The 23974-nt window shown below is 70.3% G+C and overlaps 14 protein-coding genes across 14 annotated transcripts; 6 read left to right on the top strand and 8 right to left on the bottom strand.

Moving 5' to 3' along the window:
* Positions 1-133: 133 nt before the first annotated feature.
* MICPUCDRAFT_54355 (uncharacterized protein) lies at positions 134-430 on the bottom strand (the record flags this gene model as incomplete). Its single annotated transcript, XM_003064505.1, has 1 exon — positions 134-430. The coding sequence occupies one exon, from the start codon at positions 428-430 to the stop codon at positions 134-136; it is 297 nt and encodes a 98-aa protein (XP_003064551.1).
* A 254-nt stretch (positions 431-684) lies between these two features.
* On the bottom strand, positions 685-888 carry MICPUCDRAFT_9035 (uncharacterized protein; the record flags this gene model as incomplete). Its single annotated transcript, XM_003064506.1, has 1 exon — positions 685-888. A coding segment is annotated over one exon (204 nt), but the record flags the coding sequence as incomplete, so codon positions are not given.
* A 1229-nt stretch (positions 889-2117) lies between these two features.
* On the top strand, positions 2118-3029 carry MICPUCDRAFT_54357 (uncharacterized protein; the record flags this gene model as incomplete). The annotated part of the gene is made up of 1 exon (XM_003064343.1): positions 2118-3029. The coding sequence occupies one exon, from the start codon at positions 2118-2120 to the stop codon at positions 3027-3029; it is 912 nt and encodes a 303-aa protein (XP_003064389.1).
* A 369-nt stretch (positions 3030-3398) lies between these two features.
* On the bottom strand, positions 3399-5157 carry MICPUCDRAFT_30357 (uncharacterized protein). The gene is made up of 2 exons (XM_003064507.1): positions 4394-5157; positions 3399-3745 (listed from the first exon to the last, which is right to left on the bottom strand). Exons 1-2 carry the CDS (start codon positions 5041-5043, stop codon positions 3439-3441), a joined length of 957 nt encoding a protein of 318 aa, XP_003064553.1. The 5' UTR covers positions 5044-5157; the 3' UTR covers positions 3399-3438.
* Positions 5158-5442: 285 nt separating this feature from the next.
* On the top strand, positions 5443-6735 carry MICPUCDRAFT_54359 (uncharacterized protein). Its single transcript, XM_003064344.1, has 3 exons — positions 5443-5531; positions 5731-5937; positions 6169-6735. The coding sequence occupies exons 1-3, from the start codon at positions 5487-5489 to the stop codon at positions 6628-6630; spliced, it is 714 nt and encodes a 237-aa protein (XP_003064390.1). The 5' UTR covers positions 5443-5486; the 3' UTR covers positions 6631-6735.
* Positions 6736-6806: 71 nt separating this feature from the next.
* MICPUCDRAFT_54360 (uncharacterized protein) lies at positions 6807-7055 on the bottom strand (the record flags this gene model as incomplete). The annotated part of the gene is made up of 1 exon (XM_003064508.1): positions 6807-7055. One exon carries the CDS (start codon positions 7053-7055, stop codon positions 6807-6809), a length of 249 nt encoding a protein of 82 aa, XP_003064554.1.
* A 181-nt stretch (positions 7056-7236) lies between these two features.
* On the bottom strand, positions 7237-9133 carry MICPUCDRAFT_54361 (uncharacterized protein; the record flags this gene model as incomplete). Its single annotated transcript, XM_003064509.1, has 2 exons — positions 7237-7377; positions 7490-9133. The coding sequence occupies 2 exons, from the start codon at positions 9131-9133 to the stop codon at positions 7237-7239; spliced, it is 1785 nt and encodes a 594-aa protein (XP_003064555.1).
* A 153-nt stretch (positions 9134-9286) lies between these two features.
* MICPUCDRAFT_49223 (uncharacterized protein) lies at positions 9287-13085 on the top strand. The gene is made up of 2 exons (XM_003064345.1): positions 9287-9529; positions 10020-13085. Exons 1-2 carry the CDS (start codon positions 9518-9520, stop codon positions 13023-13025), a joined length of 3018 nt encoding a protein of 1005 aa, XP_003064391.1. The 5' UTR covers positions 9287-9517; the 3' UTR covers positions 13026-13085.
* A 1002-nt stretch (positions 13086-14087) lies between these two features.
* On the bottom strand, positions 14088-18851 carry MICPUCDRAFT_54364 (uncharacterized protein; the record flags this gene model as incomplete). Its single annotated transcript, XM_003064510.1, has 5 exons — positions 14088-15302; positions 15484-16161; positions 16341-17165; positions 17309-18134; positions 18277-18851. 5 exons carry the CDS (start codon positions 18849-18851, stop codon positions 14088-14090), a joined length of 4119 nt encoding a protein of 1372 aa, XP_003064556.1.
* Positions 18852-19030: 179 nt separating this feature from the next.
* Positions 19031-19282, bottom strand: MICPUCDRAFT_54365 (uncharacterized protein; the record flags this gene model as incomplete). Its single annotated transcript, XM_003064511.1, has 1 exon — positions 19031-19282. One exon carries the CDS (start codon positions 19280-19282, stop codon positions 19031-19033), a length of 252 nt encoding a protein of 83 aa, XP_003064557.1.
* Positions 19283-19430: 148 nt separating this feature from the next.
* MICPUCDRAFT_54366 (uncharacterized protein) lies at positions 19431-20240 on the bottom strand (the record flags this gene model as incomplete). Its single annotated transcript, XM_003064512.1, has 1 exon — positions 19431-20240. The coding sequence occupies one exon, from the start codon at positions 20238-20240 to the stop codon at positions 19431-19433; it is 810 nt and encodes a 269-aa protein (XP_003064558.1).
* A 232-nt stretch (positions 20241-20472) lies between these two features.
* Positions 20473-22432, top strand: MICPUCDRAFT_43479 (intracellular chloride channel family; the record flags this gene model as incomplete). Its single annotated transcript, XM_003064346.1, has 3 exons — positions 20473-21342; positions 21581-21816; positions 21979-22432. The coding sequence occupies 3 exons, from the start codon at positions 20473-20475 to the stop codon at positions 22430-22432; spliced, it is 1560 nt and encodes a 519-aa protein (XP_003064392.1).
* A 160-nt stretch (positions 22433-22592) lies between these two features.
* On the top strand, positions 22593-22916 carry MICPUCDRAFT_23618 (uncharacterized protein; the record flags this gene model as incomplete). The annotated part of the gene is made up of 1 exon (XM_003064347.1): positions 22593-22916. A coding segment is annotated over one exon (324 nt), but the record flags the coding sequence as incomplete, so codon positions are not given.
* A 348-nt stretch (positions 22917-23264) lies between these two features.
* On the top strand, positions 23265-23879 carry MICPUCDRAFT_43480 (uncharacterized protein; the record flags this gene model as incomplete). The annotated part of the gene is made up of 1 exon (XM_003064348.1): positions 23265-23879. The coding sequence occupies one exon, from the start codon at positions 23265-23267 to the stop codon at positions 23877-23879; it is 615 nt and encodes a 204-aa protein (XP_003064394.1).
* Positions 23880-23974: the final 95 nt, after the last annotated feature.

A 23974-nucleotide genomic window follows, 5' to 3' on the forward strand; every position in this document is an offset into this window, starting at 1 on the left:
ATACGCGGAAATCGCGTACTTCCGTACTCGCGTACGCGGACTGGGAAATTTTTCGTGACTGCACTGAGAAATACATACATTTGCGTCGAACAAAATACCAGACGTCCCCTCCCTCGTCCGTCTCGCGCCCGTCTCACGCGTTGCTTCCGACTTCGTTCCCCTCCTTCCGCGACGCCGCGGGCGGCAGCCGCAACAGCTCCGCGTTGACGTACACCGCGGGCAGCGGGCACGCCGGCGGCGTGGCGGCGTCGTCGTCGTCGTCCTTCGCCTTGGCCGTCCGCGAGGAGCCTCCGAAGAGCGCGTCCGTCCACGACACGATGTTGCTCACGCGCGCCATCGCCGCGGCGGCTTCCTCGCGCCTCTCCCTCCGCGCGCGGTCCGCCTCCGCGTCTCGGAGGAGCTCCGCGCGTCGACGCTCGAACCGCTCCATCGCGTTGAACGGCGACTCCTCCAGCCCGCGGCCTTTCCCGCTCTGAGTGAGGGTGGAGTCGAAAGGCGTCATCAGTTGGAGTTGAAAGGCGTCGCGGGCGGGCGTTGAAAGCGGGGGGCGGGCGGGCGGAGAGACACGCCGGGAGAGAAAGTCATCAAGGAATCGCGTTCACCGGCGTAAACAGACTATGAACGCGCCTGACTCTCCACCGTGCACGGCACGACCCTCTGCTTCGGTTGACTCGCGTGGATCCACTCCAGCATCGGCAGCTCCGCGCGGCTCACCGTGTGTATGCAGCTCTTCGGGCACGACTGCACGGCGTCTTCGAGGGCCATCTCGTCGTTCGCCCACTGCGTCGACACGCGCGCGACGTTGAGCTCGGGGTCCATGGAAAACGTCTCGGGCGCGCACTGATAGCACGCGCGGCAACCGATGCACAGCCCCTCGTCTACGAACAGCGCGACGTCGATGTCCGGCCGCGCGTTCTTCGAGAGCGGCGTCCCGTCGAAGACGCGGTCGCTGAAGAGGGAGAGGTCGCCGAATAGCGCGCGGCCGCTGTCGGGGACGAGTTCAAAGGCGTCAGTCGGGAGTTGAAAGGCGTCGAGGTGTGTCGGGATTGAAAGCGTGGGGTGATGGGCGGAGAGACGCGACGGGCGAAGTCCTCAAGGGACGGCGTTCACCACGCGACGGGCGAAGTCCTCAAGGGACGGCGTTCACCACGCGACGGGAAAAGTCCTCAAGGGACGGCGTTCACCACGCGAACGGGGTCGTATGGGGACCAGTGTACAGAACGCACCTGTCGTACGCGGCGCGTCTACGCGGATCGCGCAAGATCTCCCACGCGCGATTGAGCAGTTGGCTCACCTCCGCGGCCTCTCTCTCGCGGTGGAGCCTCTCGCGCGTCGTCGCGGCGGCGGCGGACGCGATGGTGGACGCGAGGAGGTCCTCCTCGTCGAACGTCGCGTCCGCGGGGGCGAACGCGAAGGAGGAGGAGGAGGAGGAGGAGGAGGAGGAGGAGGAGGAGGCGGAGGAGGGCTCATCCGACGCGTCCGTCGCCGTCATCGACGCGGCGGCGACGTCGGGATGGCAGCGCTTCATGACCGCCCTGTACGCGAGCTTGATGTCATCCACGCTCGAGGTCGGCTCCACGCCGAGGAGCGCGTACAGATCGTGCTGGTCCATGTTCTCCGCGCGCGCGGTCGCGGCGGGCGTCGTGCGCGCGCCGCGGCGCGCTTTTTGGGACGCTTTTTTATCCGTCGTCGTCGTCGTCGAGGACGATCTCGAGGCCGCGCGGACGACGCGTCGCGCGACGCGAGGCGCGCTCGCGGCGACGCGCGAGGAAGGCGCGATGGAGAGCGCGTTCGCGGACATCGCGCGGTTCGTCGTCGCTCGCGATAGGTCTCTGTGGGGTAGGTCTCTGTGGAATCGCCCTGTGGCAAATATCTAAATATCCGCGTGCCTTTCCTCATCAAAAGTTCATCGGTCAGTTGAAAGACGGCGCGATCAAATGTTGAAAGCGAGGGGTGGGTGAAAAACTTTTGTGAGACGATCGCGAACTGTACGCGATGACAACAGAACCATCTTCTCGCGCGTTCGCCTTCGCGCGCGCGCGCGCCTCGTCCCTCCCTCCCTCGCGAGTCGATCGCGTCGCGTCCTCACCCGCGCGCGACGCACACCCCGCCGCGCGATGTCGACCGCGCGCCGCAGAGCGTCGGCGCGTCCGTCGACGCATCCGCAGTCGGGCGCGCCGAGCGAAATCCTCGACGACGACGCGCAGGAGGCTGTCGTCGTCGCCGTCGAGCGCGACGCCGCGCGCGCGTCCGCGCTGTGGCGCTCCGCGTTCGGCCTCGCCGCGCTCGTCGCGGGGGGATACTTCGCCGTCCTCGCCGCGCGCGCGCTCGGGAGCCGACGCGTCGCGATATGGCGAGGGGTGCGTCGTCGCGTCGCCGTCGCCGTCGTCGCCGTCGTCGCCCCGTCTCGTCTCGCGTCGCCGACCCCCCCTCCTCCTCCTCCTCCTCCTCCTCCCCTCCTCCGCAGCCCGTGCACGCGGAGTTCTACGGCGCCATCTCGCCGTCGTTCCTCGCCGCGCTGGACGGCGCGACCGCGATCGTCGGCGTTCTCTCCGGCCTCGCGTGCGCGTGGCCGGTCGATCGATCGTCGGCACGTCCTCCTCACACTGGTTCCCATACGACCCCGATGGCGTGGTGAACGCCGATCCTTAAGGACAATGCCCGGCGCATCTCTCCGCACATCCCTTGCGTTCAAACCCCGACCGCGTTGCCTTTCAACTCCATCTGACGCCTTTCAACTCCACCCCGAGAAGAGCGACGGGAAAAACGACAACGACGGCGTCGGACCCGGGACCCGGCCCTCGTCCTCCGCGACAACAGAGCGACGCCGCGCGCTCGCGTTCTCGTTCGCGCTCGCGCTCGCAATGTGCGCCGGCCTCGCGTGGGTGTTCGCGATCGAGCGCGTGGGGATCGCGGCCGCGGCGAAGCGCGCGGCGGCGTTCGGAAAGAGAGGCGCGGCGGCGGCGGACGCGGACGCGAAGGCGCGTCCTCCTCACACTGGTTCCCATACGACCGCGTCGGCGTGGTGAACGCCGATCCTTAAGGACTTTTCTTCCCGGCGGTCGTCTCTCTCCACCCAGGGTCCCTCGCTTTCAATCCCGACACACCTCGACGCCTTTCAACTCCGCTTCTGACGCCTTTCAAACTCCGCCCCGACATCATCGCTTCGTACGGACCGCGCCTAAGTTTCCGACGCGGTTGTTGTGGCTTCCCGTCGCGACGGTGGCGGTGGCGCCGACGTGCGCGTACGTGTTCGGGCTCGTGGAGGGAACGGTTCACGAGGCGAAGAAGCTGCGGGGGATGATGTACGCGCACAAGCGCGCGTGACGACGAAAAGAGGAGCGGGGCGTGGCAGGGCGGGGCGGGGCGGAGGCGAGGCGAGGCGGTATGATAGAGCGCGGCGGAACGTTTCGTCTCTCATCGCATCGATCGCGTCCGTCACTGCGACAAGAGCCGCTCGATCGCGGCGCTGACGTTCCCCATCGTCGCCTGCAGCGCGCGGATGTTCTGCGCCTCGTCGAAAAACCCCATGTCCTTCAGCTGCGCGAGCTGCGAGGCGTACAACGTCTCCGGGGGTTCGCTCGGCGCCGCCGCCGCCGCGCCCGCGCCCGCGCCCGGGAACCCGCCGCCGAACCCGCCGCCGAACCCGCCGCCCCCCGCCGCCACGTCCGGCCCCAGCCCGCTGCCCGACAGCTGACGCATCGCCTGCTGCATCTGCATCATCGCCCGCACGTTCGCGGGGTCGCTCATCGCGCGCATGAACGCGGGATCCGTCAAACGCGCGCGCAACGACGGATCCGCGCGCATCGCCGCCGCCAGCCTCGGGTCGCTGTTCACCATCTGCTCCATCATCGCGGGGTTGGACATCATGCTGGACATCATGCTCTGCATCGCGGGGTTCGAGAGCATTTGTTCCATCTGCGCCATGTCCGGCATGCCGCCGCCGCCGAGGCCGCCGAGGCCGCCGCCAAACGCGGAACCGAAAGGGTTCGCCCCCGCGCCGACTCCCGCGCCCGCTCCCGCGCCGACTCCCGCGGCTCCCGCGCCGGCTCCTCCCGCGGCCGGCGCCCATGGATTCGGCAGCGGCGTCGTGTTCAAGCTCCCACCGCTCGCGGGCGTCGCCGACGCCGTCGCCGAGGCGTTCGCGCCGCCGCCGCCGGCGAAGAGCGCGGCGAAGGGATTATCATCATCGCCGCCGCCGCCGGCTGTCCCGCCGCCGCCAGCTGTACCGCCGCCCGCGCCCGCCATCGCCTCCATCATCGGCTCCTGCACGTCCTGGTACATCCTCGCCAGCGCGTTGAACCCCTCCGGGTGCGCCTCGACGTTCGCGAACGCGCGGTCGGTCTGTCGCATCTGCTCGCGCATCAGCTCCGGGTTCCGAGCGATCTCGAACGTCCTTCGCAGCGTCTCCGGATCGTTGAGCATGTGGTTCAGCTCTGGGTTCTGCTCGAGCACCGCGCGCATCTGGGGGTTGCTCTCAAACATCGCGCGTAACGTCTCCGGGTTCTGCGTTATGCTGTCCACGTACGAGCGTATCGCGGGCGAGTTCAAGAGCTCAGCCGTCGCGCCCGGGTTTTCCGCCAGCCGCCGCTGCATCGCCGCGACGTCGCCCATCATGTCGCCGCCCATCCCGCCGAGGCCGCCGAGCGCGCCCATCCCGCCGAACGGGTCGCCGCCGCTCATCGCGCCGAGGAACCCGAACGGGTCCGCGCGCGCGGGCGCGGGCGCGGGCGGCGAAGGCGAAGGCGTCGTCGTCGTCGTCGTCGTCGTCATCGTCGTCGTCGTCGTCGCCGCGCCCGATCCCGGCGCGGGCCCCTTCACGAGGTGGATCGTGTGATCCGCCGCGAGCCCGTAACTCTCCAGGCTCTTCTCGTCCTTCAGGACGTGCCCCTTGTAGATCAGACGCTGCCGCGACGGCTCGCAGTCCGCGTTGGACGGCGTCGCGAGGAGCGCCTTGAGATCCGCGACCGTCGCGGAGAGGTCGACGTCGAGCGTGATCTTGCTTCCGCTCGTCGCCTTGACGTGGATCGTCGTCGGCGGCATGACGACGGACGCGAGACGCGAGACGCGCGCTGTGAGCGCGGCGGCGGCGGGCGAGGTCGCGGAGCTGCGCGCGGGGCGTCGACGTGCGCCGCGCCGTCGAGCGTGCGACGTGCGAGGAAGGATCTGAGAAAACCTCGCGCTCAAGTCGCGTCGTGATCGTGACGAGTCGCGACATTGACGACCTCGACCTGACGGAGCGACGCGTGGAAATTTTTTTTTATCGATCGATGAAAACTCCGATGAAGCCGCGCGCGATGCGATGAATCGTTTTCGCACGGGGTCGACTTTGGTTTCGGACGAATCGACGATTGGGCATCACGTTTAGTGCGGGGATGGATCTCTCTTCCTTTTCGCCGACGTCGCGTCGTCGCGGCCCGCGCGCGGCGTCACTGTCCCGCGCGGCGCGCACCACACGCCACCGGATATCAGCGACGAGCAGGAACATGGCGTCCACGATGGCGTTCTCGGTCTCCGCGACCGCCTCCACGGTGCGTCGTCGCGTCTCTCGCGTCGCGGCGTCGTCCGCGTCTCTCGCGCGACGACGCGATTTCAGGTTTTCGGGTTTAGGGTCTTCCCCGCGCGTTCGCGCGCGACGCCGAGCCCGGAAGCCGCCGCGCGCGCGTCCATCGAGCGCGCGTCTCACCTCCCGCCCTCCCCGCCCCAATCCACGCCGTCCCCGTCCCGCAGAAGCGCGTCGATCTCGCCGCGTCCAAGTCCAGCGGCTTCGTCGGCGCGCGCGTGCGCGCGGCGACGCCCGCGCGAGCGACGAAATCCGCCGCGACGTTCGCCGTGCGCGCGGACGGCGACGAGCGCCTGCGACTGCACAACCTCTCGCCGCTCCCGGGGAGCCGCAAGAAGCCGACGCGCAAGGGCCGCGGCTACGGCGCCGGACAGGTAAGCGCGCTCTGCCCCTCCGCGTTCCCTCGCGCGGCGGCGGCGGCGGCGGCGGCGGGAGCGCGCCGCGTCGCCGCGTCGTCCGCGGCGCGACGTCGAGAATCCACCCTCCAGAAGGCCCCCCCCTTATCCGCAAGCGCGGCGGAAAAGCGATCGACCCATTAAATACGTTCACCTGACTCCTCCTCCTCCCCCTCCCCCTCCTCCTCCTCCTCCTCCTCCTCCTCTCAGGGCGGCACGTGCGGCTACGGCATGCGCGGCCAGAACGCGCGCTCCGGCCCCGGCTCGCGCCCCGGCTTCGAGGGCGGCCAGACCCCGATGTTCCGCAGATTCCCCAAGCTGAAGGGCATCGCCGGCGGGATGGGCGCGGGGAAGCCGAAATACGTCACGGTGAACGTCGCCGACATCGCCGCCGCGGTGGCGAGCGCCAAGCTCGACGCGGGCGCGGAGGTGTCCATCGAGACGCTCAAGTCCGCGGGCGTCGTGAAGGCGACGGGGTACTACAGGAACTTGCCGCTCAAGGTGCTCGGCGATGGGGAGATGTCGTCTGGGGGCGTGACGGTGGCGGCGACTGCGTTTTCGGAGACGGCGATCGCGAAGATCGAAGCCGCGGGCGGGAGCGTGAAGATGGTGCCGAAGAAGGTGAAGTGGAGCCGCGAGGCGGCGAAGGCAGCGGCGGCGGCGAGCGCGTGAGGGAGAGAGAGAAGAGAGAGGCGTGGCGCGGGCACGGGAAGGAGGATCATTGCGTAGCAAGCAGCGAGAAGGTGTAGTATACTATGACGATTCCGCTCATCATTCGTTCTATAAGTAGACGACGAACGGAGCGGCGGCGATCGCGCGCGTCGTTCGTCGGCGCGTCGTCGGTCGTGTCAGTCCTCCGTCGGCGCGCGCGCGTCCACGCTCTCGTGCGGCTCGCCTCTGCGCCTCGCGTCGCACGCGCGGACGAACGCCGCGTGCGAGTTCCGATCGCGCGCGTCGCGATGACGCGTCGCTCGCCTCTTCCATTTCGCCGCGGTCGCCTCGAGCACCTCCGCGAGCTCCGTCTTCTCTCCGAGCACCTCGAGCAGCGTCTCGTGGTCGCGCTCGAGGCTCAGAGATTCGCGCCTCAGCGCGTCCATCTCGTCGCGGAGGCGCGCGTAGACTCTGTCCCTTCCGGCGCCGGTCGCGAGCGCGCGCTCAGGGTCGTTCCATACGAGCGAAAGTCGGGGTGGAGTTGAAAGGCGTCAGTTGGCGTTGAAAGGCGTCGATGGCGGGGATTGAAAGCGAGGTGTGGGCGCAGAGAGACGACGGCAAAAGTCCTTAAGGATCGGCGTTCACCACGCCAGCGCGGTCGTATGGGAACCAGTGTATGGGACGCACCTCGGTCTCTTCGAGCCGCGCGCGGAGGTCCGACGCGTCGCGCACCGCGGCCAACGTCTTCGCCGCCTCTCTCGCCGTCGCCTGAGGGAGGGGAATGGTTTGGGGGGGGGCGTCGGTCGGTGGTTGAAAGGCGGGCGTCTCGCCGGTCGAGCGATCGTTCAAAGGAAAGGAAAGCGGGGATGTCTCGTCGCACCTCCGTCACCGCCGCCGCGGTCTTCTCTCTCTCGCGCGACACCAACCGCTTCTCTTTCTCCGTGAGCCACGGCGCGTCGCCTCCGCCGCCGTCCATCCGATTCGCGGCGATGAGCGACGCGACGTCGAACCCGCCCGGCGACGGCGACGGCGACGGCGACGGCATCGGCATCGGCGGCGCCTGCGCCGGCGGCGCGACCGCGACCGCGACGACGATATCTCCTCTCTCGCGACTCGCGCCGCCGCCGCCGCGCTCCTCTCGCGCGGCGTCGGCGTCGGCGGCGCGCGCTTCGCTCAGCGCCGCCCTCGCGCGCTCCCGCTCCGCCGCCTCGCGCCATCTCGCGACCTCCCCCTCCAGCGCCGCGATCGACGCGCGCGCGTCTCGCAGCGCGGCGCGCGTCGACGCCGCCTCCGCCGCCGCCGCGGTGGCCTTCTCCGAAACGCCGACCGCTTCTTTTCTCGCGACGAGCGACGCTGATCGCGCGCCCTCCAGCTCCCGCCGCGCGTCGCCGAGATCCTCCATCGCGTCCTCGAGCCGCTCGCGGAGCGCCCTCGCCGTCGCCTCCGCGGCGACCGCGCGCGTCGTCGCCGCGTCCGCGTCGTCCCTCGCATTGCGCGTCGCCGTCTCCGCGACCGCGACGTTCGCTCTCGCTCTCGCGCGCTCCTCTTCAAACGCCTCCGCGTCCGCCCCGCGCGCGGCCACCGCCGCGTCGAGCTGCCGCGCGACCGCGGCGACCGCGACCGCGATCGCGTCCGCGCCGCCGCCATCGCCGTCGAGGCCCCTCGCGGCCTCCTCCGCGCGCCGCGCGCGCGCTTCCGCCGCGCTCGCCTCGCGTCGCGCGTCGTCGACGTCGACGTCGGCTGCGTTTCGCGTTTTGACAATCTCCGCTCGCAGCGCCTCCGCCTCGCGCGTCGCCGCCGTCGCGCGCGCCTCCGCGGCGTCCACGACGCTCTGCGCCTCCCTCCCGATGTTCTCCTCCGCGGCTTTCGTCGCCGCCGCGAGCTGGGTCCGCAGGCTCACGAGCTCCGCGGTCGCGATCGCGCGCTCGTCCGCGAGCCGACGCTTCATCGACGCGATCTCGTCCGTCAGCGTCGACGCCTCGGCGGCCGCGGTTGCGGCGTTGGCGCGGTTGTTCTCCTCCTGGAACGTCGCGCGGTTCGCCGCGCGAATCGCGTCGCGCTCCGCGTCCTTCGCCGCGAGCGTGAGCTTCCTGACTAACGCCTCGAGCTCGCTCACCTCGCGCTTGGACGCGTCGAGATCGTTTCTCGCGCGAGACAGTTTCGCGCGCGCCTCTGCCGTCTCCGCGCTCGACGCGTCGCCGCCCTTGGTCGCGCTCGCGAGGTCGTCCGCGAGCGCGTCTCTCTCGCGCGTCAGCGCGGCGATCTGGTCGTCCGCGTCCTGAAGCCTCGCCGCGAAGTCGTCCTCCATGGCCGCGAGGGCGGCGGCGGTCGCCGAGCCGTCGTCGGCGGATGTTGAGGTCGCATCGGACGCATCAGCGCCGGCCGCGGACGCCGCCGAGAGTTTCTCGCGCAGCTCGTCGTTCTCCTTCGTGAGCGCGCCGTTGATGACGGTCAGCGTCGCGATCTTCTTCTTCAGGGACGCCTCCGAGGCGGCGGCGGCGGCGGCGGCGGCGGCGGACGACATCGTCGCCCGCTCGCGCCCGCGAAGGCGCGTGAGGTAACTGACAGTTGACGCACGCTTCCAGCTCGAACGTCGACCCGCGCGCGCGCCGCGGTCGGTCACTTCGACGAACGAACGAAGGCGAAGTCGTCGAATGAATATCCTCTCACAAGGCCCTGTCGCCGCGCCCATTCCAGGCGACGCAAGGAGACCGCGAGCACACATCGCGCGCGCGCACCCCGCGATCTCAACTAAGGAAGGCGTCTTCCATCGCGCACGAGCGCTCGCGTAGCGAACCGCGTCGAGGAAGCGCGTCGGCGGCGCGACGATCGCGCGCGGCTCGCGGCGGGGGCAGTTTCTTTCTTGAAGACGACCGCGCGACGGACGATCGCCCCGCGGACGCGCGAGATGGACACCCTGGTGCGCGCCCCGCCTCGCTCCGCGCCGCCGCCTCGCATACGGACACCTCCGCGAGTCCGATCGCGGCGCGCGTCGCGCCCGGGCGCGCCGCCATCGCGCCGCGGGGGGATCGCCCGATCCGCCGCGACCGTGAGCTGGCATTTTTTTTCATCGCTCGCTCGGATCGCCCCGACGACGCCGCCGCGTCGCGCGACGCGCGCGCGGGGGCGTCGCCGCGCGCGTCTCGCGCGGATCGGGCGCGGCGGAAAGAAAACCAAGACGTTCGCGATGCGCGTCGCGGCGTCCGATGGCCCACACGCGCGCGGCGTCGTCGCGATCCCGCCTCGCGGACGCGCCCGCGACGCGCTAGGTCAATCAACGCGGCAGGGTTTTGCCGCAGCGCGCGTCGTCGTCGTCGATTTTCGTCGTTGTTTTTTCCTTCGCGCCGTCTCCCGGACCCCGGCCTATTAATAACCCACCCCCACCCCCACCCTCACCCTCACCTTGCCAGGCGCACACGTCCGGCCGCCTCAAGGTCGCGAGCCTCTTCAGCGGCTGCGGCGTCCTCGACTACGGCCTCACGCAAGCCGGCCACGAGATCGTCCTGCAGACAGAGAGCGATCCCGACGCGCGCGAGGTGCTCGCGGCTCGGTTCCAGGGCATCTGCCAGCCCACCGACCCGGCGACGGTCGAGTGCCTGCCCCCGGACGCGGACGTCCTCGCGGCGTCGGTCGTGTGCGCGGAGCAGGAGGGGTCCTGGCGCGAGTCGTGGAGTAAAGACTCGGTGGCTTCCAAGCTGAAGCAGGTGCTGAGACTGCTCAAAGCCGGCCGCGGCGGCCAAGGCGGCGCCGTGCCGTGGGTCCTCGTCGAGGCGTCCACCGCGCTCCTCGAGTCCGACGGCGAGGGCGTCCCGATCGTGTGCGACCTCGTGAGCGAGCTCGAGCGGCTCGGGTACCGCTGGGCGCACCGAACGATCGCAGCCGCGGCGTTCGGCGTCCCGGACGTCAAGCCCCGCGTCGTTCTCCTCGCGTCTAAGCACGGCGACCCGCGCGACGTCCTCCTCACGGAAGATGCCGGGAAGAGCGCTAACTTCCTCGAGCCCCCCGGCGCGGAGACGAGCCAGACGTTCGTCTTCAACCAGAGCGCGGAGGGCGAGATGCGCGTCTTCAGCGATTTCGTCGACGGGTTTCACCCCGGCGACGGCGGCGCGGTGATGGACGCCGCCGGACACCTCGCGCCCGTGGAGGTGCACGACGCCGAGCGGCTCCAGGGCCTCCCTCCCGGGTGGACGCTCACGTCGCGCCCGCCCGCGCCTGGATCGCGCGTTGACAACGCGCCGCGGTGGAAGGCGCTCGCGGCGAGCCTCGGGTGCGTCCCCGCGTCGCAGTGGATCGGGTCGCGGCTGGCGAAGCCGTACGAGCTCAAGCACGACGGTCGCGGGAGCGCGTTCGAGGCGCCCGTGACGGTGCCGTGGCCGACGGCGGCGTACAACGTCGGGCACGGGCGCGCGCACGTCGCGTGCTCGCCGTTCCCGAGGACGAACGGTGGGACGCTACCGACGTTGGGGGGGTTCATCAGCGGGGTCGTCGGCGCGGGGGGCGGCGGCGGCGGCGGCGAGGATCGAATCGGCGGCTGCGTCACCAAGGAGACGGCGCTCGAGTGCGTCAAGGCGCTGCGCGCGGCGGGGTGGCAGCCGCCGCCGCAGTTGATCGCGGTGGAGGTGGCCGCGGAGGCGGCGATCGCGGCGGCGACCGCCGCGGCCGTCGCCGCCGGGGAGTTTGGCGCGGGCGGTGGACGCGGCGGGCACGTTGGGCACGGGCACGACGCGCGCGATCTCGCGAGCCAGCTGGCGGCGGCGGCGGCGGCGGCGGCGATGGGCGGCGGCGGCGCGGCGCACCACGCGAGCGCGCACGGCGTGAAGCGCTCGGCGTCGGGCGACGCCGGCGCGGGCGGCGGCGGGAGTAACGCGGGGCGCGCCGCCGCGCTCGCCGCGCTCGGCGACGTCACCGCGGCGGCCGCGCTCGCGGAGGCGTCGGAGCGATCGCAGAGAGAGCAGCGGGACCACGCGCCTCGGTCCAAGAAATCCCGCGGCGGCGGCGGCGGCGGCGGCGGCGGCGGCGGGACGACGACCGTCGGCCCCTCCGCCGCGGACCCCGACCCGGAGCGCGCGGCGGGCGACAACGCGGACGCGGACGACGACGACGACACGTTCGTCGTCGGCAACGTCACCATCCGCTCTCGGACCTCCGCGCAGGTGGTCTGGGCGAAACTCCCCGGGCACCCGTTTTGGCCCGGATTGCGCGTGGAGCTCGAGCGCGACGACGTCGCGTCCGAGACGCTCAGGATGCGCAAGGAGAACGAGGCGCTGGTGGTCTTCTTCGGGGAGAACTCGTTCGGGTGGGTCCGCGAGGAGCAGGTGCTGGACTTCAAGGACTCGTACGCGGACAAGGCGCGCGAGCCGATGCGCAACAAGGCGCGGTTTAACGCCGCGTTGCAGGAGGCGATGAACGAGCTCGCGAAGCGCGACGACGCGTTCGTGCCGCCGGCGATCGTCCAGAAGGGCAAGAGCGGGTCGCACGCCGCGCCTTCACACGGCGCGAAGGGCGCGGCAAAGGACGAGCACAAGGACGAGCACAAGGACTCGCCGGCCGCGTCCGGGGGGTCGCGCGGCGGCGGCGGCGGTTCCGGCAAGGAAAACGCGTCGCAGGCGGCGCGCGCGGGCGACGGCGAAAACAGCGGCGTCATGGCGGCGGTGGCCGCCGCCGCCGCCGCCGCCGTCGCCTCCGGGAAGATCCACACCGACGGCTGCGTCTGCCGCGTCTGCGCCGCGTGGGCGAAGGCGCCGAAGGACGAGGCGAACGCGGGAGGAGCCTCGGGAAAGAAGAACGGCTCCTCCGCCGTGTGCTTGAAGATCGAGGCGCAACGCAGCGCGGCGTCGCACCCGGTGGGCGCCATGCTCGCGCTTCAGGGAGAGGGCAGCGTCGGCACCGCGATCGAGATCTACTGGCCGCTCGACCAGGTCCACTACGGCGCGAGCATCGTGAGCTTCGACGCGGTCGAGCTGCAGCACATGGTGCAGTACGAGGCGGATGGCGTCCGCGAGTTTTTGTGCCTGTGGAACGAGGACGTCAAGGTGGTGAGCGGCGACGGCGCGGCGGGCGGCGCCGCGCCGAGCGCGCCGAGGGACCACGGGAAGGAAGCCGGGCTCGCGGCGGCGGCGTCGTACGGTAAGGACGACATGAGCGGCGGCGGCGTCGCGGCGATGGAGACGGACGCGAAGGACGCCGCGAAGAAGGAGGCGACGCCGGAGGGAGCCCCCAAGAAGGAGGAAACGCCCGCCGAGGCGGCGGCGGCGGCGGCGGCGGGGGCGGAGGACGCGGGCGACGGCGGCGACGAGGACGCGGAGGCGGCGCTTCTCATGGGGTTGGGGTCCGACGGCGAGGCGCCCTCGGGCGGCGGCGCGAACGGCGGCGGCGCGGAGGACGCCGCCGGCGAGGGGCGCCCCAGGCGCAAGTGATCTCGAGCGAGTGTGACTTGATGATGATACGCGACGCGAGCGCGCCTGCTGAGTGTTTTTTTCTGCTCGCGCTGATCGTCGCCGCCAGGTGGCGCATTTTTTTCTCGGCGTGCTGACAGCGAAACGTTCTGTACTTTCCATTCATTCGTCGCCGCGCGAGGGAGGCTGCATGGGGAACGCGCTGTGCCCGCCGTCGCAGCCCGCGTACGACCCGTTCACCGAGCAGCGTCAGCGGCGGCAGCAGCGCGCGAGCACGAGCGGCGGCGGCGGCGGCGGGTTCGGGGACTTCTTCGCCGGGTTCGTCCCGCCCGCGTTTAACGTCGCCGCGGCCGCTACCGCCGCGTCGTCCGAGGACCCGCGGGAGCCCAAGCGCGCGACGCTGTCGATCCACGAGCTGCACCATCTCCCGATCGAGGAGTACGCGACGCGGGAGGACATGATGCGATGGCCGATGAGGCGCCTCGTCGCGGAGCTCGAGAGGGCGAGGAAGAACTCGCCCGCGGACCACGCGAAGCGCGACGGGCCGGCTCCGTTGGAGAAGGCGGAATTAGGTGCGTTCTATACACTGGTCCCCACGACCGCGTTCGCGTGGTGAACGTCATTCCTTAAGGACTTTGCCCGGCGCGTCTCTCCGCCCATCCCTCGCGTTCAATCCCCGCCCTCGACGCCTTTGAACTCCACCTGACGCCTTTGAACTCCACCCCGCCATCGCTTTGTGGAACGACCCTTAGTCGACGCGGTGCTGGCCGCGAGGGGGGGGGAGAGCGGGACGCAGTGCTTCGTGTGCTTCGAGGACTACGAGAAGGAGGACGGGCTCAGGGTGCTGCCGTGCGGGCATCGGTTCCACGTCGAGTGCGTGGATCGATGGCTGCGGAGCAAGGCTGCGGACTGCCCGCTCTGTAACCACGACGCGCGCGATCCAACGAAGTGATAGATGACGAGAAAGTTGTTATGAGCTTTTTCACTGGCTCAGCCATAGAAGAAAAAGAAGAGAAGAATGATGATGAGTGACCTTTGGAATCGAATCACCGTAGTAGACTAATAGAGACGTCCTCATCGTCATCACCGCGGCGGCGCCTTGCTTTGTGGCGTCGCGAGCCCGCCCATCATCCCCTCGCGCGCGTTCGCCCGCCGCATGAAATCGTCTCCCCCGGGCAGCGTGTCGATCGAGCTCGCGCCGCTGACTTCTGGCGACGGCGACGGCGACGGCGACGGCGACGGCGACCGCGAGCGGCTCCGGCTCCGACTCCTGCTGCGATTCCGATTCCGTCGCGCCGCTCCCTCGACATCGTTCGCGTTCGCAGCGTTGCGAATGAACCCGCCGAACCACGACGCGGTGTGCTGCCTCGCCGCGCTGTCCGGGGACGTCTTCTTCGCGTGCGCGCGAAGCAACAGTTTGGTCGGGGAGTCCCCTCGATGAACGTCGAGCGTCGCCAAGTCTTTGCTCGGCGTGCCGTCCTTCGTCGGTGACGTGAACGTCACGTCCGTGGCCTTGACCGGGGAGAAGTCGACGTGATCGTTCGCGGCGGCCGTCGTCTTCTCGGGGCTCGCCGTCGGCGCTCGCGCCTTCGCGGCGGCGGCGGCGGCGGCGGCGGCGGCGGCGGCGTTTGCCTTTTTTCTCGCGCGCTTCTTCGCAGCCGGGGACATCGTCGCGAACGCCGTCTCGTCCACCGCCGCCGCCTCCTCTGTCTTACTCCCCTGGGGTGGGGATTTGCTCGGCGACAGCGGCGGCTTCGATCGCGTCCGCGTCGGGCTCGTCGGCTGGCTCATCGGCCCGGCGTCGTCGTCCGCGGAGGAAGCGGACGCGCCCGCGAACAACGCCTCGAGCGCGGCGTCCTGCGCGGCGTCCGCGGCGGCGGCGGCGGCGACCGCCGCCTTTTCCTCCTCCTTCAGCGCCTGCTCCACCTCCTCTTCTTCTTCGGCGTCGTTTGTATCGGCGATCGCGCCGGTGACGTCGGAGTAGAAACCCGTGTCCCCTGTGTCCACGCTCGCCGGGGACAACACCGCGTCGTACGCGCGAGGCTCGCGACGGCGGTCGAAGCTCTCGTCGCGCAGTCGATCGGCGAGGCGCGTCAAGCCCTCGTCGCGGCGACGCGACGACGCCGCGGACTCGGGCGAAGAATTCGAATTCTTCGCGCTCGCGCTCGCCGATCCCAACCCCAACCCATCGATCGCGACGTCGCCGCTGCCGAACCGGCCGGTGCCGCCGTACCGCTTCTGTTTCGGAGGCGTCTGATTCTTCGCCTCCTCCGCCTCCGCCGCCGCCTCAGGGCCGTTCTATCGTTCAAAGCGATGTCGGGGTGGAGTTGAAAGGCGTCAGATGGAGTTGAAAGGCGCCGAGGGCGGGTGTTGAAAGCGAGGTGTGGGCGGAGAGACACGCCGGGAAGTAAAGTCCTTAAGGATCGGCGTTCACCGCGCCAACGTGGTCGTATGGGAACCAGTGTGAGATAGAACGCACCTCCTCCTCCGCGTTTTTCGTCGTCTTCGCCGGTGTCTCGCCGAGGCGTCGCTTGACCTCTTCGCCGATCCTCTTGTACCCGCCCAGCGCGTCCTCGAGCGTCTTCGTCGGCGAGAACCGATTCGCGAACGGCAGCGCGCGCCTCGACTTGGCGACGTCCACGCCGAACGCGCCGGCGGGCGGGAGACCGTCCTTCTCTCCCGCGAACGGGCCCGCGTCCTCCGCCGCGGCGCGCGGCGATTGCTTCTTCGACCGCATCCGCGCGGGCGAGACGTCCTTCCACAGCACCGGCGTCTTCGCGGCGGTCGGCGATGATGATGACGTGACGTCCTCGTCCTGCCGCGATGATTCGATCACGTCCGCCGCCGCGGTAGCCGTCGCCGCGCGCCTCGGCGGCGTCTTCGCCCGCGCGCGCGTCGTCGTCGTCGTCGTCGTCGCGTCCTCGACGTCGGACCCGAAGCCCCCGAACGCGACGACGGAAGCCTCAGTCGCGCCGGCGCTCTTCTCGACGACCGCCGCGCCCGCCGCGCGCGCCGCGTCGCGGTCAGCCAGCGCGTCCACCGCCGCGCGCAGTCGCTCCTCCAAGCCCCGCGTCTCCGCGGCGGTCTTCGCGCGCTCCGTCGCGAGGCGCTCCGTCGCCAGCTCCAGCGCCCTCCCGCGCTCCTCCGCCTTGGCCGCCTGCGATTGGTCGAGGGAATCCACGCGTCAGTCGCGCGGGGACGTGATTGGTGGATAGCAATCCCACGTGTCAGTCATAACGAGAGGTTCACAGCCAGCGCGCGAAATGAAAGAACAGAACAGCGCGCGACGCGCCAACGGGATCGCGCGTACGGGAAGCCGTAAAAGTCTCGTCTCACCTCCCGCCGCGCCGCCTCCTCGCGTTCGTTCGCGCGCAGTTCGCTCCGCTTCGCGCGCAGCGCCTCCGTCGCGTGCGCCTCGCTCTTCGCGCGCAGACGCTCGCGCGCGGACGCCGCGTCCGCCTCCGCGCGCTCCGCGCGCGTCGTCAACCGCCGCAGCTCGCTCGCGGTGACGCTGACGTAGCCCTCGCCGCCCGCGCCCGCTCCGCCTCTCGCCGGCGGCGTGAGCATCGCCGCGACGGCTTGAATCGCCGCGACGTGCGTCGCCGCCTCCTTCTCCAGCGCGTCGCGCTGCGTTTTTCGCAGCTCCGACGCGTCCACTTGCCCCCCAGTCGTCGCGTTCGCGTTCGCGTCGTTCCCCCCATCGCTCGACAGCGACAGCGCCGCCGCGGATCGGTGGCACTCGATGAGCGCGACCCAGTGCCGCTCGCGCAGGCGAAGCTTCGCCGCCTCGTCCCTCGCGTCGCGAAGCGCCCCGGCGTTGGCGCCCACCGCCGCCGACGCGGCGTTTCGCGCGTCGTCGGCGTCGCGCCGCGCGTCCGCCGTCTCCTCCGCCGCGAGCTTCGCGGTCTCTTCCGCGAGCGCGATCTCCACGCCCGCCTCGGCGCGCGCGCGAGCGAGCGCGTCGTCGGCGGCGCGGAGCCGCGAGGCGAGATCGCGCGCGCGCGCGGTCCACTCGGCGACGTCTCGCGTCGCGGCGTCGCGCGCGGCGTTCGCCGCGTCCGTCGCCTCGTCCGCCGTAATGCGGCGGCGGCGCGCGACGGCGAACGCGGCGGTCCGTCGCCACGTCGCCGCCTCCGCGTCGCTCGCCGCCGCCGCGAGCATCTGCGTGGGTGAAGCGATCGGTCAGTCGAACGTCTTACCGGTCAAACGTTGAAAGGGAAGCGCGGGTGAAGAGTGACGACGGGAAAAGTCCTTAAGGAATGGCGTGCACCACGCGAACGGGGTCGTATGGGAAGCAGTCTCACCGCGTCGTCGGCGCCGTCGCCCGCGCGAATTGCGGCGTCGCGCAACGCGCGGCACGCGGCGAGGACGCACGCCGCGTCGGCGGCGGCGGCGTCAGCGCTGAGATCCGTCTCGGCGTCGGCTTCTTCGCGCGCCCTCTCGTCCTCCGCGAGCGCGGCGTCCATCTGCGCTCGAAGCGCGTCGCACGTCGCCTTCGAGGCGAAGAGCTCGCGCGTCAGCCTCTCCACCGCGCGGTCCTCGCGCTGCGCCTCGAGCGCGCGCGCGAACGCGGACGATTGCGATCGCGGCGTCGACTCCGCGGTCGCCGCCGCCGGCGCGCTCGCGCCGGCGATCTCTTTCCTCGGTGGTCCTCCAATCGCCGTCGCCTTCAACTCCTGGACCTCCCGCGCGTGCGTCGCGCGCATCGCCGCGGTGGCCGCGTCCTTGATCTTCATCTCGCTTCGCAACGCGTCGATCGTCGCGTTCGCGTCGCGCAGCTCGCGCGCGGCGGCCGCCGCGCGCGCGGTCGCTTTCGACGGCGACAACGCCGCCGCGGCCGCCGCAGCCGACGGCGCGTCGACGCCGCCCCCCGTCGCGCCGGCTCCGCGGGGCCCCATCTCGCTCGCGGCGGCTCGAAGCGCCTCCGCGAGACGCTCGCGCTCGAGCTCCAACGCCTCGACGCGTCGCTCGAGCGCGCGGACCTCTCTGCCGCGCACAGCCTCGAGCCTCACGGCGGCGCGACGCGGAGAGGAATCCGATGCGCGCGCGTTAGTAGCGTCGGCGCTTCCATCGAGACCGGGCGATGGCCCCGCCGTTCTCGCGGTTTCCTTCGCCACGGCGCGCAGTTCCCTTAGGGTCGTTCCATAAAAAGCGAATGTCGGGTGGAGTTCATAGGCGTCAGGTGGAGTTCAAAGGCGTCGAGGGCGGGGATTGAAAGCGGGGGGTGGGCGGACAGACACGCCGGGAAAAGTCCTTAAGGATCGGCGTTCACCACGCCAACGCGGTCGTATGGGGACCAGTGTATAGAACGCGCCTTAAAAACGCGCGTTGGTCCGCGTCGCGCTCGGACGCGATCTGAAGCTCCCTGGACGCGATCTCGCCGCGCGCGGCGTCGCGCGTCGCGCGCAGCTCCGCGGCGGCTTTCGCGGCGTGTGCGGCGGCGTCCACCGCGTGACTCTCGACGAGGAGCTCGCGCTCCGTCGCGGCGGCTTGGACGACGCGTTTCAACGCGTCCACTTCGAAGCGCAGCGCCTCGATCGTCGACGCGCCGCTGATCGCCGCGCGCGCGTTCGGCCACGCGACCGCGACGCCGTCGGCGGAGACGACGACGTGTGGTGAAGAAGCGGAGCGCGGCGGCGGCGGCGGCGGCGGCGGCGACGACGGCGACGGCGACGGCGAAGGCATCGCCGGGGGGGGCGTCGGAAGCGGCGGCGGTTTCGCGACCGCCGCCGCCGCCTCGGGCGACGGCGTCTCGTCGCGCTTCGCTCGTAATCGCCAGTCCCGCGCGATCGTGCGCTCCTGCTTCACGACGGGCTTCGTCTTCGCGACGTCCTCGGGCGTCTTCATCGTCGTCGTCGTCGCGGTCGCCGCCGCCGCCGCCTTCGCGGCGACCTCGTCCTCGTCCTCCTCCTCCTCCTCCTCGTCCGAGTCGGGGTGGAGTTCAAAGGCGTCAGCTGGAGTTGAAAGGCATCGAGGGCGGGGATCGAAACCGAGGGGTGGGAGGAGCGAAACGACGGGAAAAGTCCTTAAGGAACGGCGTTCACCACGCCGACGCGATCGTATGGAGACCAGTGTATAGAACGCACCTCCGTCTCCTCCTCCGCGGCGTCGCTCTTCGGCGTCGTCGCGCCCCCGCGCACGTAGCGATACCTCGACGCGGACGCCGCGATCTCCTCCGCGGCGGGCGCGATCGGCGGCGGCGGCGGCCGGCGCGTCTCTCGCGGCGACGTCCCCCGCGCGGCGCGGCGCGTCTCGCGGTAGCGTCGAATCGACGCCATCGCGCTCGACTCGATCGCCTTCGGGGTCGTTCCATCGTTCAAAGCGAAGTCGGGGTGGAGTTGAAAGGCGTCAGAAGCGGATTTGATAGGCGTCGATGGCGGGGATTGAAACCGAGGTGTGGGCGAAGAGATGCGACGGGCGAAGTCCTTAAGGAATGGCGTTCACCACGCGAACGCGGTCGTATGGGGACCAGTGTGAGATAGAACGCACCCGACGCTCCCCCGACGGCGGCGGTCCATCCGCGTTCTCGTCCGCGCTTCCGGCCGCGTCGCCGCTCCGACGCGGTCGCGGTCGCTGTCGAGGATCGACGTGTGCGCGGTCGGCGGCGTTCGGACGCGGCGCGTGCTCCTCCTCGTCCGTCGTCGAGGTAGAAGAGTCCTTCGCGTCGCGATTCTTCAACTCGTCGGGGCGCGCATCGTTCGCATCGTTCGCGTCGTCGTCGTCGTCCTTCTCGGCCCTCGTCCTGGTCCTCCCTCCGCCGGGCCCGCCGAGCGCGCCGCCCTTCGCGAGCGACGCGACCGACTCCGGCGCTTGCAAGAACGCCGCGATCTTCGCGTCCACGGGGTGCGTGAAGTCCACGCTGAAGTCCCTTCGGCGCGCGAGATTGCACAGGAAGAAGCACGCGACGAGGACGTTGTAGCACGCGCGAAACGTCGCTCTGCGCACGCCGCCGACGTCGAGGACCGCCCTCGGGACGCCGACGGCGTCGAACACGCGGACGATGCGCTCGAAGTTGGCGTCCGAGGAGCCTCTAACCCGATGCGCCATGGCGTCGACGTCGCGCGTCGCGCGCATCCCCGCGGGCCACGTCCGAGCGACGCATCGGAGCAGGACCGCGCCGTCGCGCAGCTCCGCGAACGAGCCCACGCGGCATCCGGCGACGACGGAGGCCCAGCGAAGGAGCTCGGGCTTGCCGACCATCCCGGTCGCGGTCGCGGTCGGGGAGGAGGATGCCATGGCGTATCGGAACGCCGGCGACGCGCGGGGGACGTCGCGCGCTGCCGGCAATGCGGCGGCGTCCGCGCTGACGAGGAATTCGCGTTCGATTCGGTCGTCGTCGTCTTCAGCGCGCGCGGCATCAACGGTTGCCTGCCCTCGGCGCGATCGAAACCGAGCGCGACCTCTCGGCTCGACGTCGACGTCGGCGTCAGAACGCGCCGCGCGACGCCGAGTCGAGGAGGCGCGCGCGATGGGGAGGAAGAAAGGCCGCGGCGGCGGCGGCGGCGGCGGCGGCGGCGGCGGGAGAGGGCGCGGCGGGGGAGGACGCGACGGCGCGGCCGAGGCCGATGATGCGGTGGCGACGTCGGAGAAGGCGCGCGGAACGGTCCGCGACGACGGCGACGACGGCGACGACGACGCCGCGCGCGCGGACCTCGCGCCCGCCGACGCCGACGCGGGCGCGGCGGCGGCGGCGGCTTCGCCGTCGGGAGGAGAAGGCGCCGCGAACCCCGCGGAGGACGGCGACGCGCGCGGCGGCGGCGACGGCGACAGCGACGCGGCGTCCGCGCCGTCGCCCGCGGCTCCGTCGGAAGCGATCGCGCCGTCGTCGTCGTCGCCGTCCGGACCGACCGTGGACGTCGCCGAGATCTCGCTCGAGGACGTCGATGACGCCGCGGCGACGCCGCCGCGGCCGCGATCGGCGTCGGACGGAGACGCGGGGCGCGCTGACGCGGCGGCGTCGAGGTCATCGGGCGCGCCCGTGACCAAGTCGCCATCCGCGGGCGCGGGCGGCGGCGGCGGCAGGCCCGGGATCTTCCGCCGTCTACAGTCCGTCGCGGGCACGGCGGTGTCCGCGTTCGGCGACGGCGCCGCGACGCTGCGACGCTCCAAGTCCGCGAGCGCGAAGGACGCGCGAGGAGGCGGCGGCGGCGGCGCGGCGGGCGGCGACGGCGAACGCGGCGCCGCCGCGAATCATCCCGCCGGCGCCGGCGCCGGCGGGATGTCGTCGGACGAGGACGAGGCCGAGCGCGCGGCGGTGAAGACCGCGAAGAAGCGCGCGCGGAAGGCGCGCCGGCGACTGAAGCGACTCGTGCACGCCACGAACGCGATGGGCGCGGCGGTGAGCGCGAAGGAGCAGACGACGACGCAGCTGGCGCTGTGCATGCAGGCGCGTTTTATCTCATCACGCCGGTCCCCGTACGACCGCGTTCGCGTCGTGAACTTCATTCCTTAAGGACTTTCTCTCCCGGCGGTCGTCTCTCTCCGTCGCTCTCGTCCAATGAAACATCCACGTCATCAAATCACTAACCAATCACATCACCTCCCGCCACGTCACCTACCAATCAAACGACCCGCAGCTGGGCCTCGCGCTCGGGTTGCGGCATCAACGCCCCGCGCACGCGATCAAAGACGCGGACCTCCCCGGCGGGGATCCGTACGACGCCGCGAACGACAAGGAGGGCGACGCGAACAAAGACCCGCCGCTGACGCTGGAGGTTGGCTCGAAGGCGGTCGGCGACGGGACGCGGCTGCCGGCGTTTCGGTTCATCCTGCACGCGCCGAGTCGGTTCGAACGCGTGCGCGCGGCGTGGGGGTGCGTTCTATCTCACACTGGTCCCCATACGACCGCGTTGGCGTGGTGAACGCCGATCCTCAAGGACTTTTCCCGGCGTCTCTCTACGCACATCACCCCTCGCTTTGAATCCCCGCCCTCGACGCCTTTGAACTCCACCTGACGCCTTGGAACGACCCTCAGGCTCCAACTGCCGGACTACGTAGAGAGCTTTCAGCTCGACGGCGGGCGCGCGGTCGTGGACGCGATCGCGGCGCACGAGCTCCTCGGGAGAGGGCTCGCGGAGGACACCGCGGAGGAGGACTTCGCGGCGGCGAAGATGGAGGAAGAGAAGCGTCGGACGGCGGCGGGCACGGGCGCGGGCGCGGGCGGCGGCGGCGCGGGCGCGGGCGCGGGGCCCGCGTCGCCGAGCTCGAGCGACGATCGATGGGTCAAGGACAAGGACAAGGCGCAGGCGGCCGCCGCGAGAGACCACCAGACGACCAAACAGCAGCAGCAGCAGCGACAGCATCGCAGACAGAGGACGCTCTCCCTCGCGTCGGACGACTTTGATTACGCGTCGGACGACTTTGAGGTGCGTTCTATGTCACACTGGTCCCCATACGACCGCGTTCGCGTGGTGAACGCCGATCCTTAAGGACTTTTGCCGCCTTGTCTCTCCGCCCACACCTCGCTTTCAAACCCCGCCCTCGACGCCTTTCAACTCCGACTGACGCCTTTCAACTCCACCCCGACGTTCGCTCGTATAGAACGGCCCTGATCACGCGTCTGCGGACGAGACGGAACGCGCGAGACGCCACGTCAGCTCCAACCGCCTCCTCCCGTCCACGACGTCGCTGCGAGTCATATCCACCAACGACGCGAGCGGGAAGAGCTCGTCGTGGTTCTTCTGCAGCAAAGACAGCCGGTTCTTAGTCAAGACGTGCACGCCGGCGGAGATGAACGTTTTGCTGAAAATTCTGCCGCGGTACACGAAACACGCGAGCGAACACCGCGCGTCGTCGTTGCTTCCGCAGTACTACGGCCTCTACACGATTGAAGTTGGGCGGCGAAGCAAGGCACACTTCATCATCATGAACTACTGGTTCGCGACGATGCACGAGATCGGGACGCGGTACGATCTGAAGGGGAGCACGAAGGGGCGACGCGCGAGCGCCAAGGAGAAGAAGAAGGGCCCGAGCGCCATCTACAAAGGTGCGTTCTATACACTGGTTCCCATACGACCGCGTTCGCGTGGTGAACGCCGATCCTTAAGGACTTTGCCCGGCGCATCTCTCCGCCCAGGGTCCCTCGCTTTCAATCCCGACACACCTCGACGCCTTTCAACTCCACCTGACGCCTTTGAACTCCACCCCGACATCGCTCGTATGGAATGGCCCAAAGACTTGGACTTTTTGGCTCGGAACCAGTGCGTCGAGACGCCGCTCGCGGAGGACGTCAAGGTGGCGATCGCGAAGGACGTGGAGTTCATGCGCGCGAACAAGCTGATCGATTACTCCATGATGCTCGGGCTGCACACGCGACGGAGGGAGGGAGAGGAGGCTGTCGCGGAGGGCGACAGTCCGGGTCGGGGTCCGGGTTATGGGCTCAAACCCGGTCCGGGTCCGCGCGCGTCCGTCTCCGACGACGACGCCGCGGCGACGACGGCCCCCGGGGCGCCGCCGTCGTCGCCGGAGGGCGGCGACGCGCCCGACGACCAGTCGAGCACGCCGCCGGGTCCGAACACGGCCGCGCGGTTGGAAACGTACCGACGGCGCGTGGACGGCAAAGTCGGCCCGTTTAGCGCCTCCGTCGAAGAAGACGAGACGGCGATGTTTCAACTCCGCGCGCTCGAGACCCCGGACGGGCTGGCGTACCTCGGGATCATCGACATATTGACGCAGTACGGCGGCGCGAAAGCGATCGAGAACTTTTGCTGCGGGGTCGTCGCGGGCTGCGGCGCGGACATCTCGTGTCAGCCGCCTCGGAAGTACGCGCGTCGATTTTTGCGTCTCATCAACAAGATGTTGAAACCGCCGGAGAAGGACGGCGCGGAGTGGGAAGAGCGCGGCGACGGCGCGGTGAGGAAGCTCGAGTGGAGATGAGGGGAGGATGATATTTATTTATTCTAGCGGCGGCGCGGGAGGACGACGCGCGCGGAGGGGACCGCGTCGATCGATCAATCGACTAATAAAGTTAA

Source organism: Micromonas pusilla (genome assembly GCF_000151265.4).
Source record: "Micromonas pusilla CCMP1545 genomic scaffold MICPUCscaffold_17, whole genome shotgun sequence".
In the NCBI taxonomy this organism is placed as follows: Eukaryota; Viridiplantae; Chlorophyta; class Mamiellophyceae; order Mamiellales; family Mamiellaceae; genus Micromonas; species Micromonas pusilla.

Excerpts from the sequence above, each read along its gene's own strand:
- MICPUCDRAFT_54359 (XM_003064344.1), top strand. The coding sequence starts at position 5,487 with ATGGCGTCCACGATGGCGTTCTCGGTCTCCGCGACCGCCTCCACG. Across the intron at positions 5,532-5,730 it reads TCTCCGCGACCGCCTCCACG|AAGCGCGTCGATCTCGCCGC; the intron begins GTGCGTCGTCGC and ends CCCGTCCCGCAG. Across the intron at positions 5,938-6,168 it reads GCGGCTACGGCGCCGGACAG|GGCGGCACGTGCGGCTACGG; the intron begins GTAAGCGCGCTC and ends TCCTCCTCTCAG.
- MICPUCDRAFT_30357 (XM_003064507.1), bottom strand. The coding sequence starts at position 5,043 with ATGCCGCCGACGACGATCCACGTCAAGGCGACGAGCGGAAGCAAGATC. Across the intron at positions 3,746-4,393 it reads CCGGAGACGCTGCGAAGGAC|CGACCCCGCGAACGTGCGGG; the intron begins GTTCGAGATCGC and ends GCGCGCGATGAG.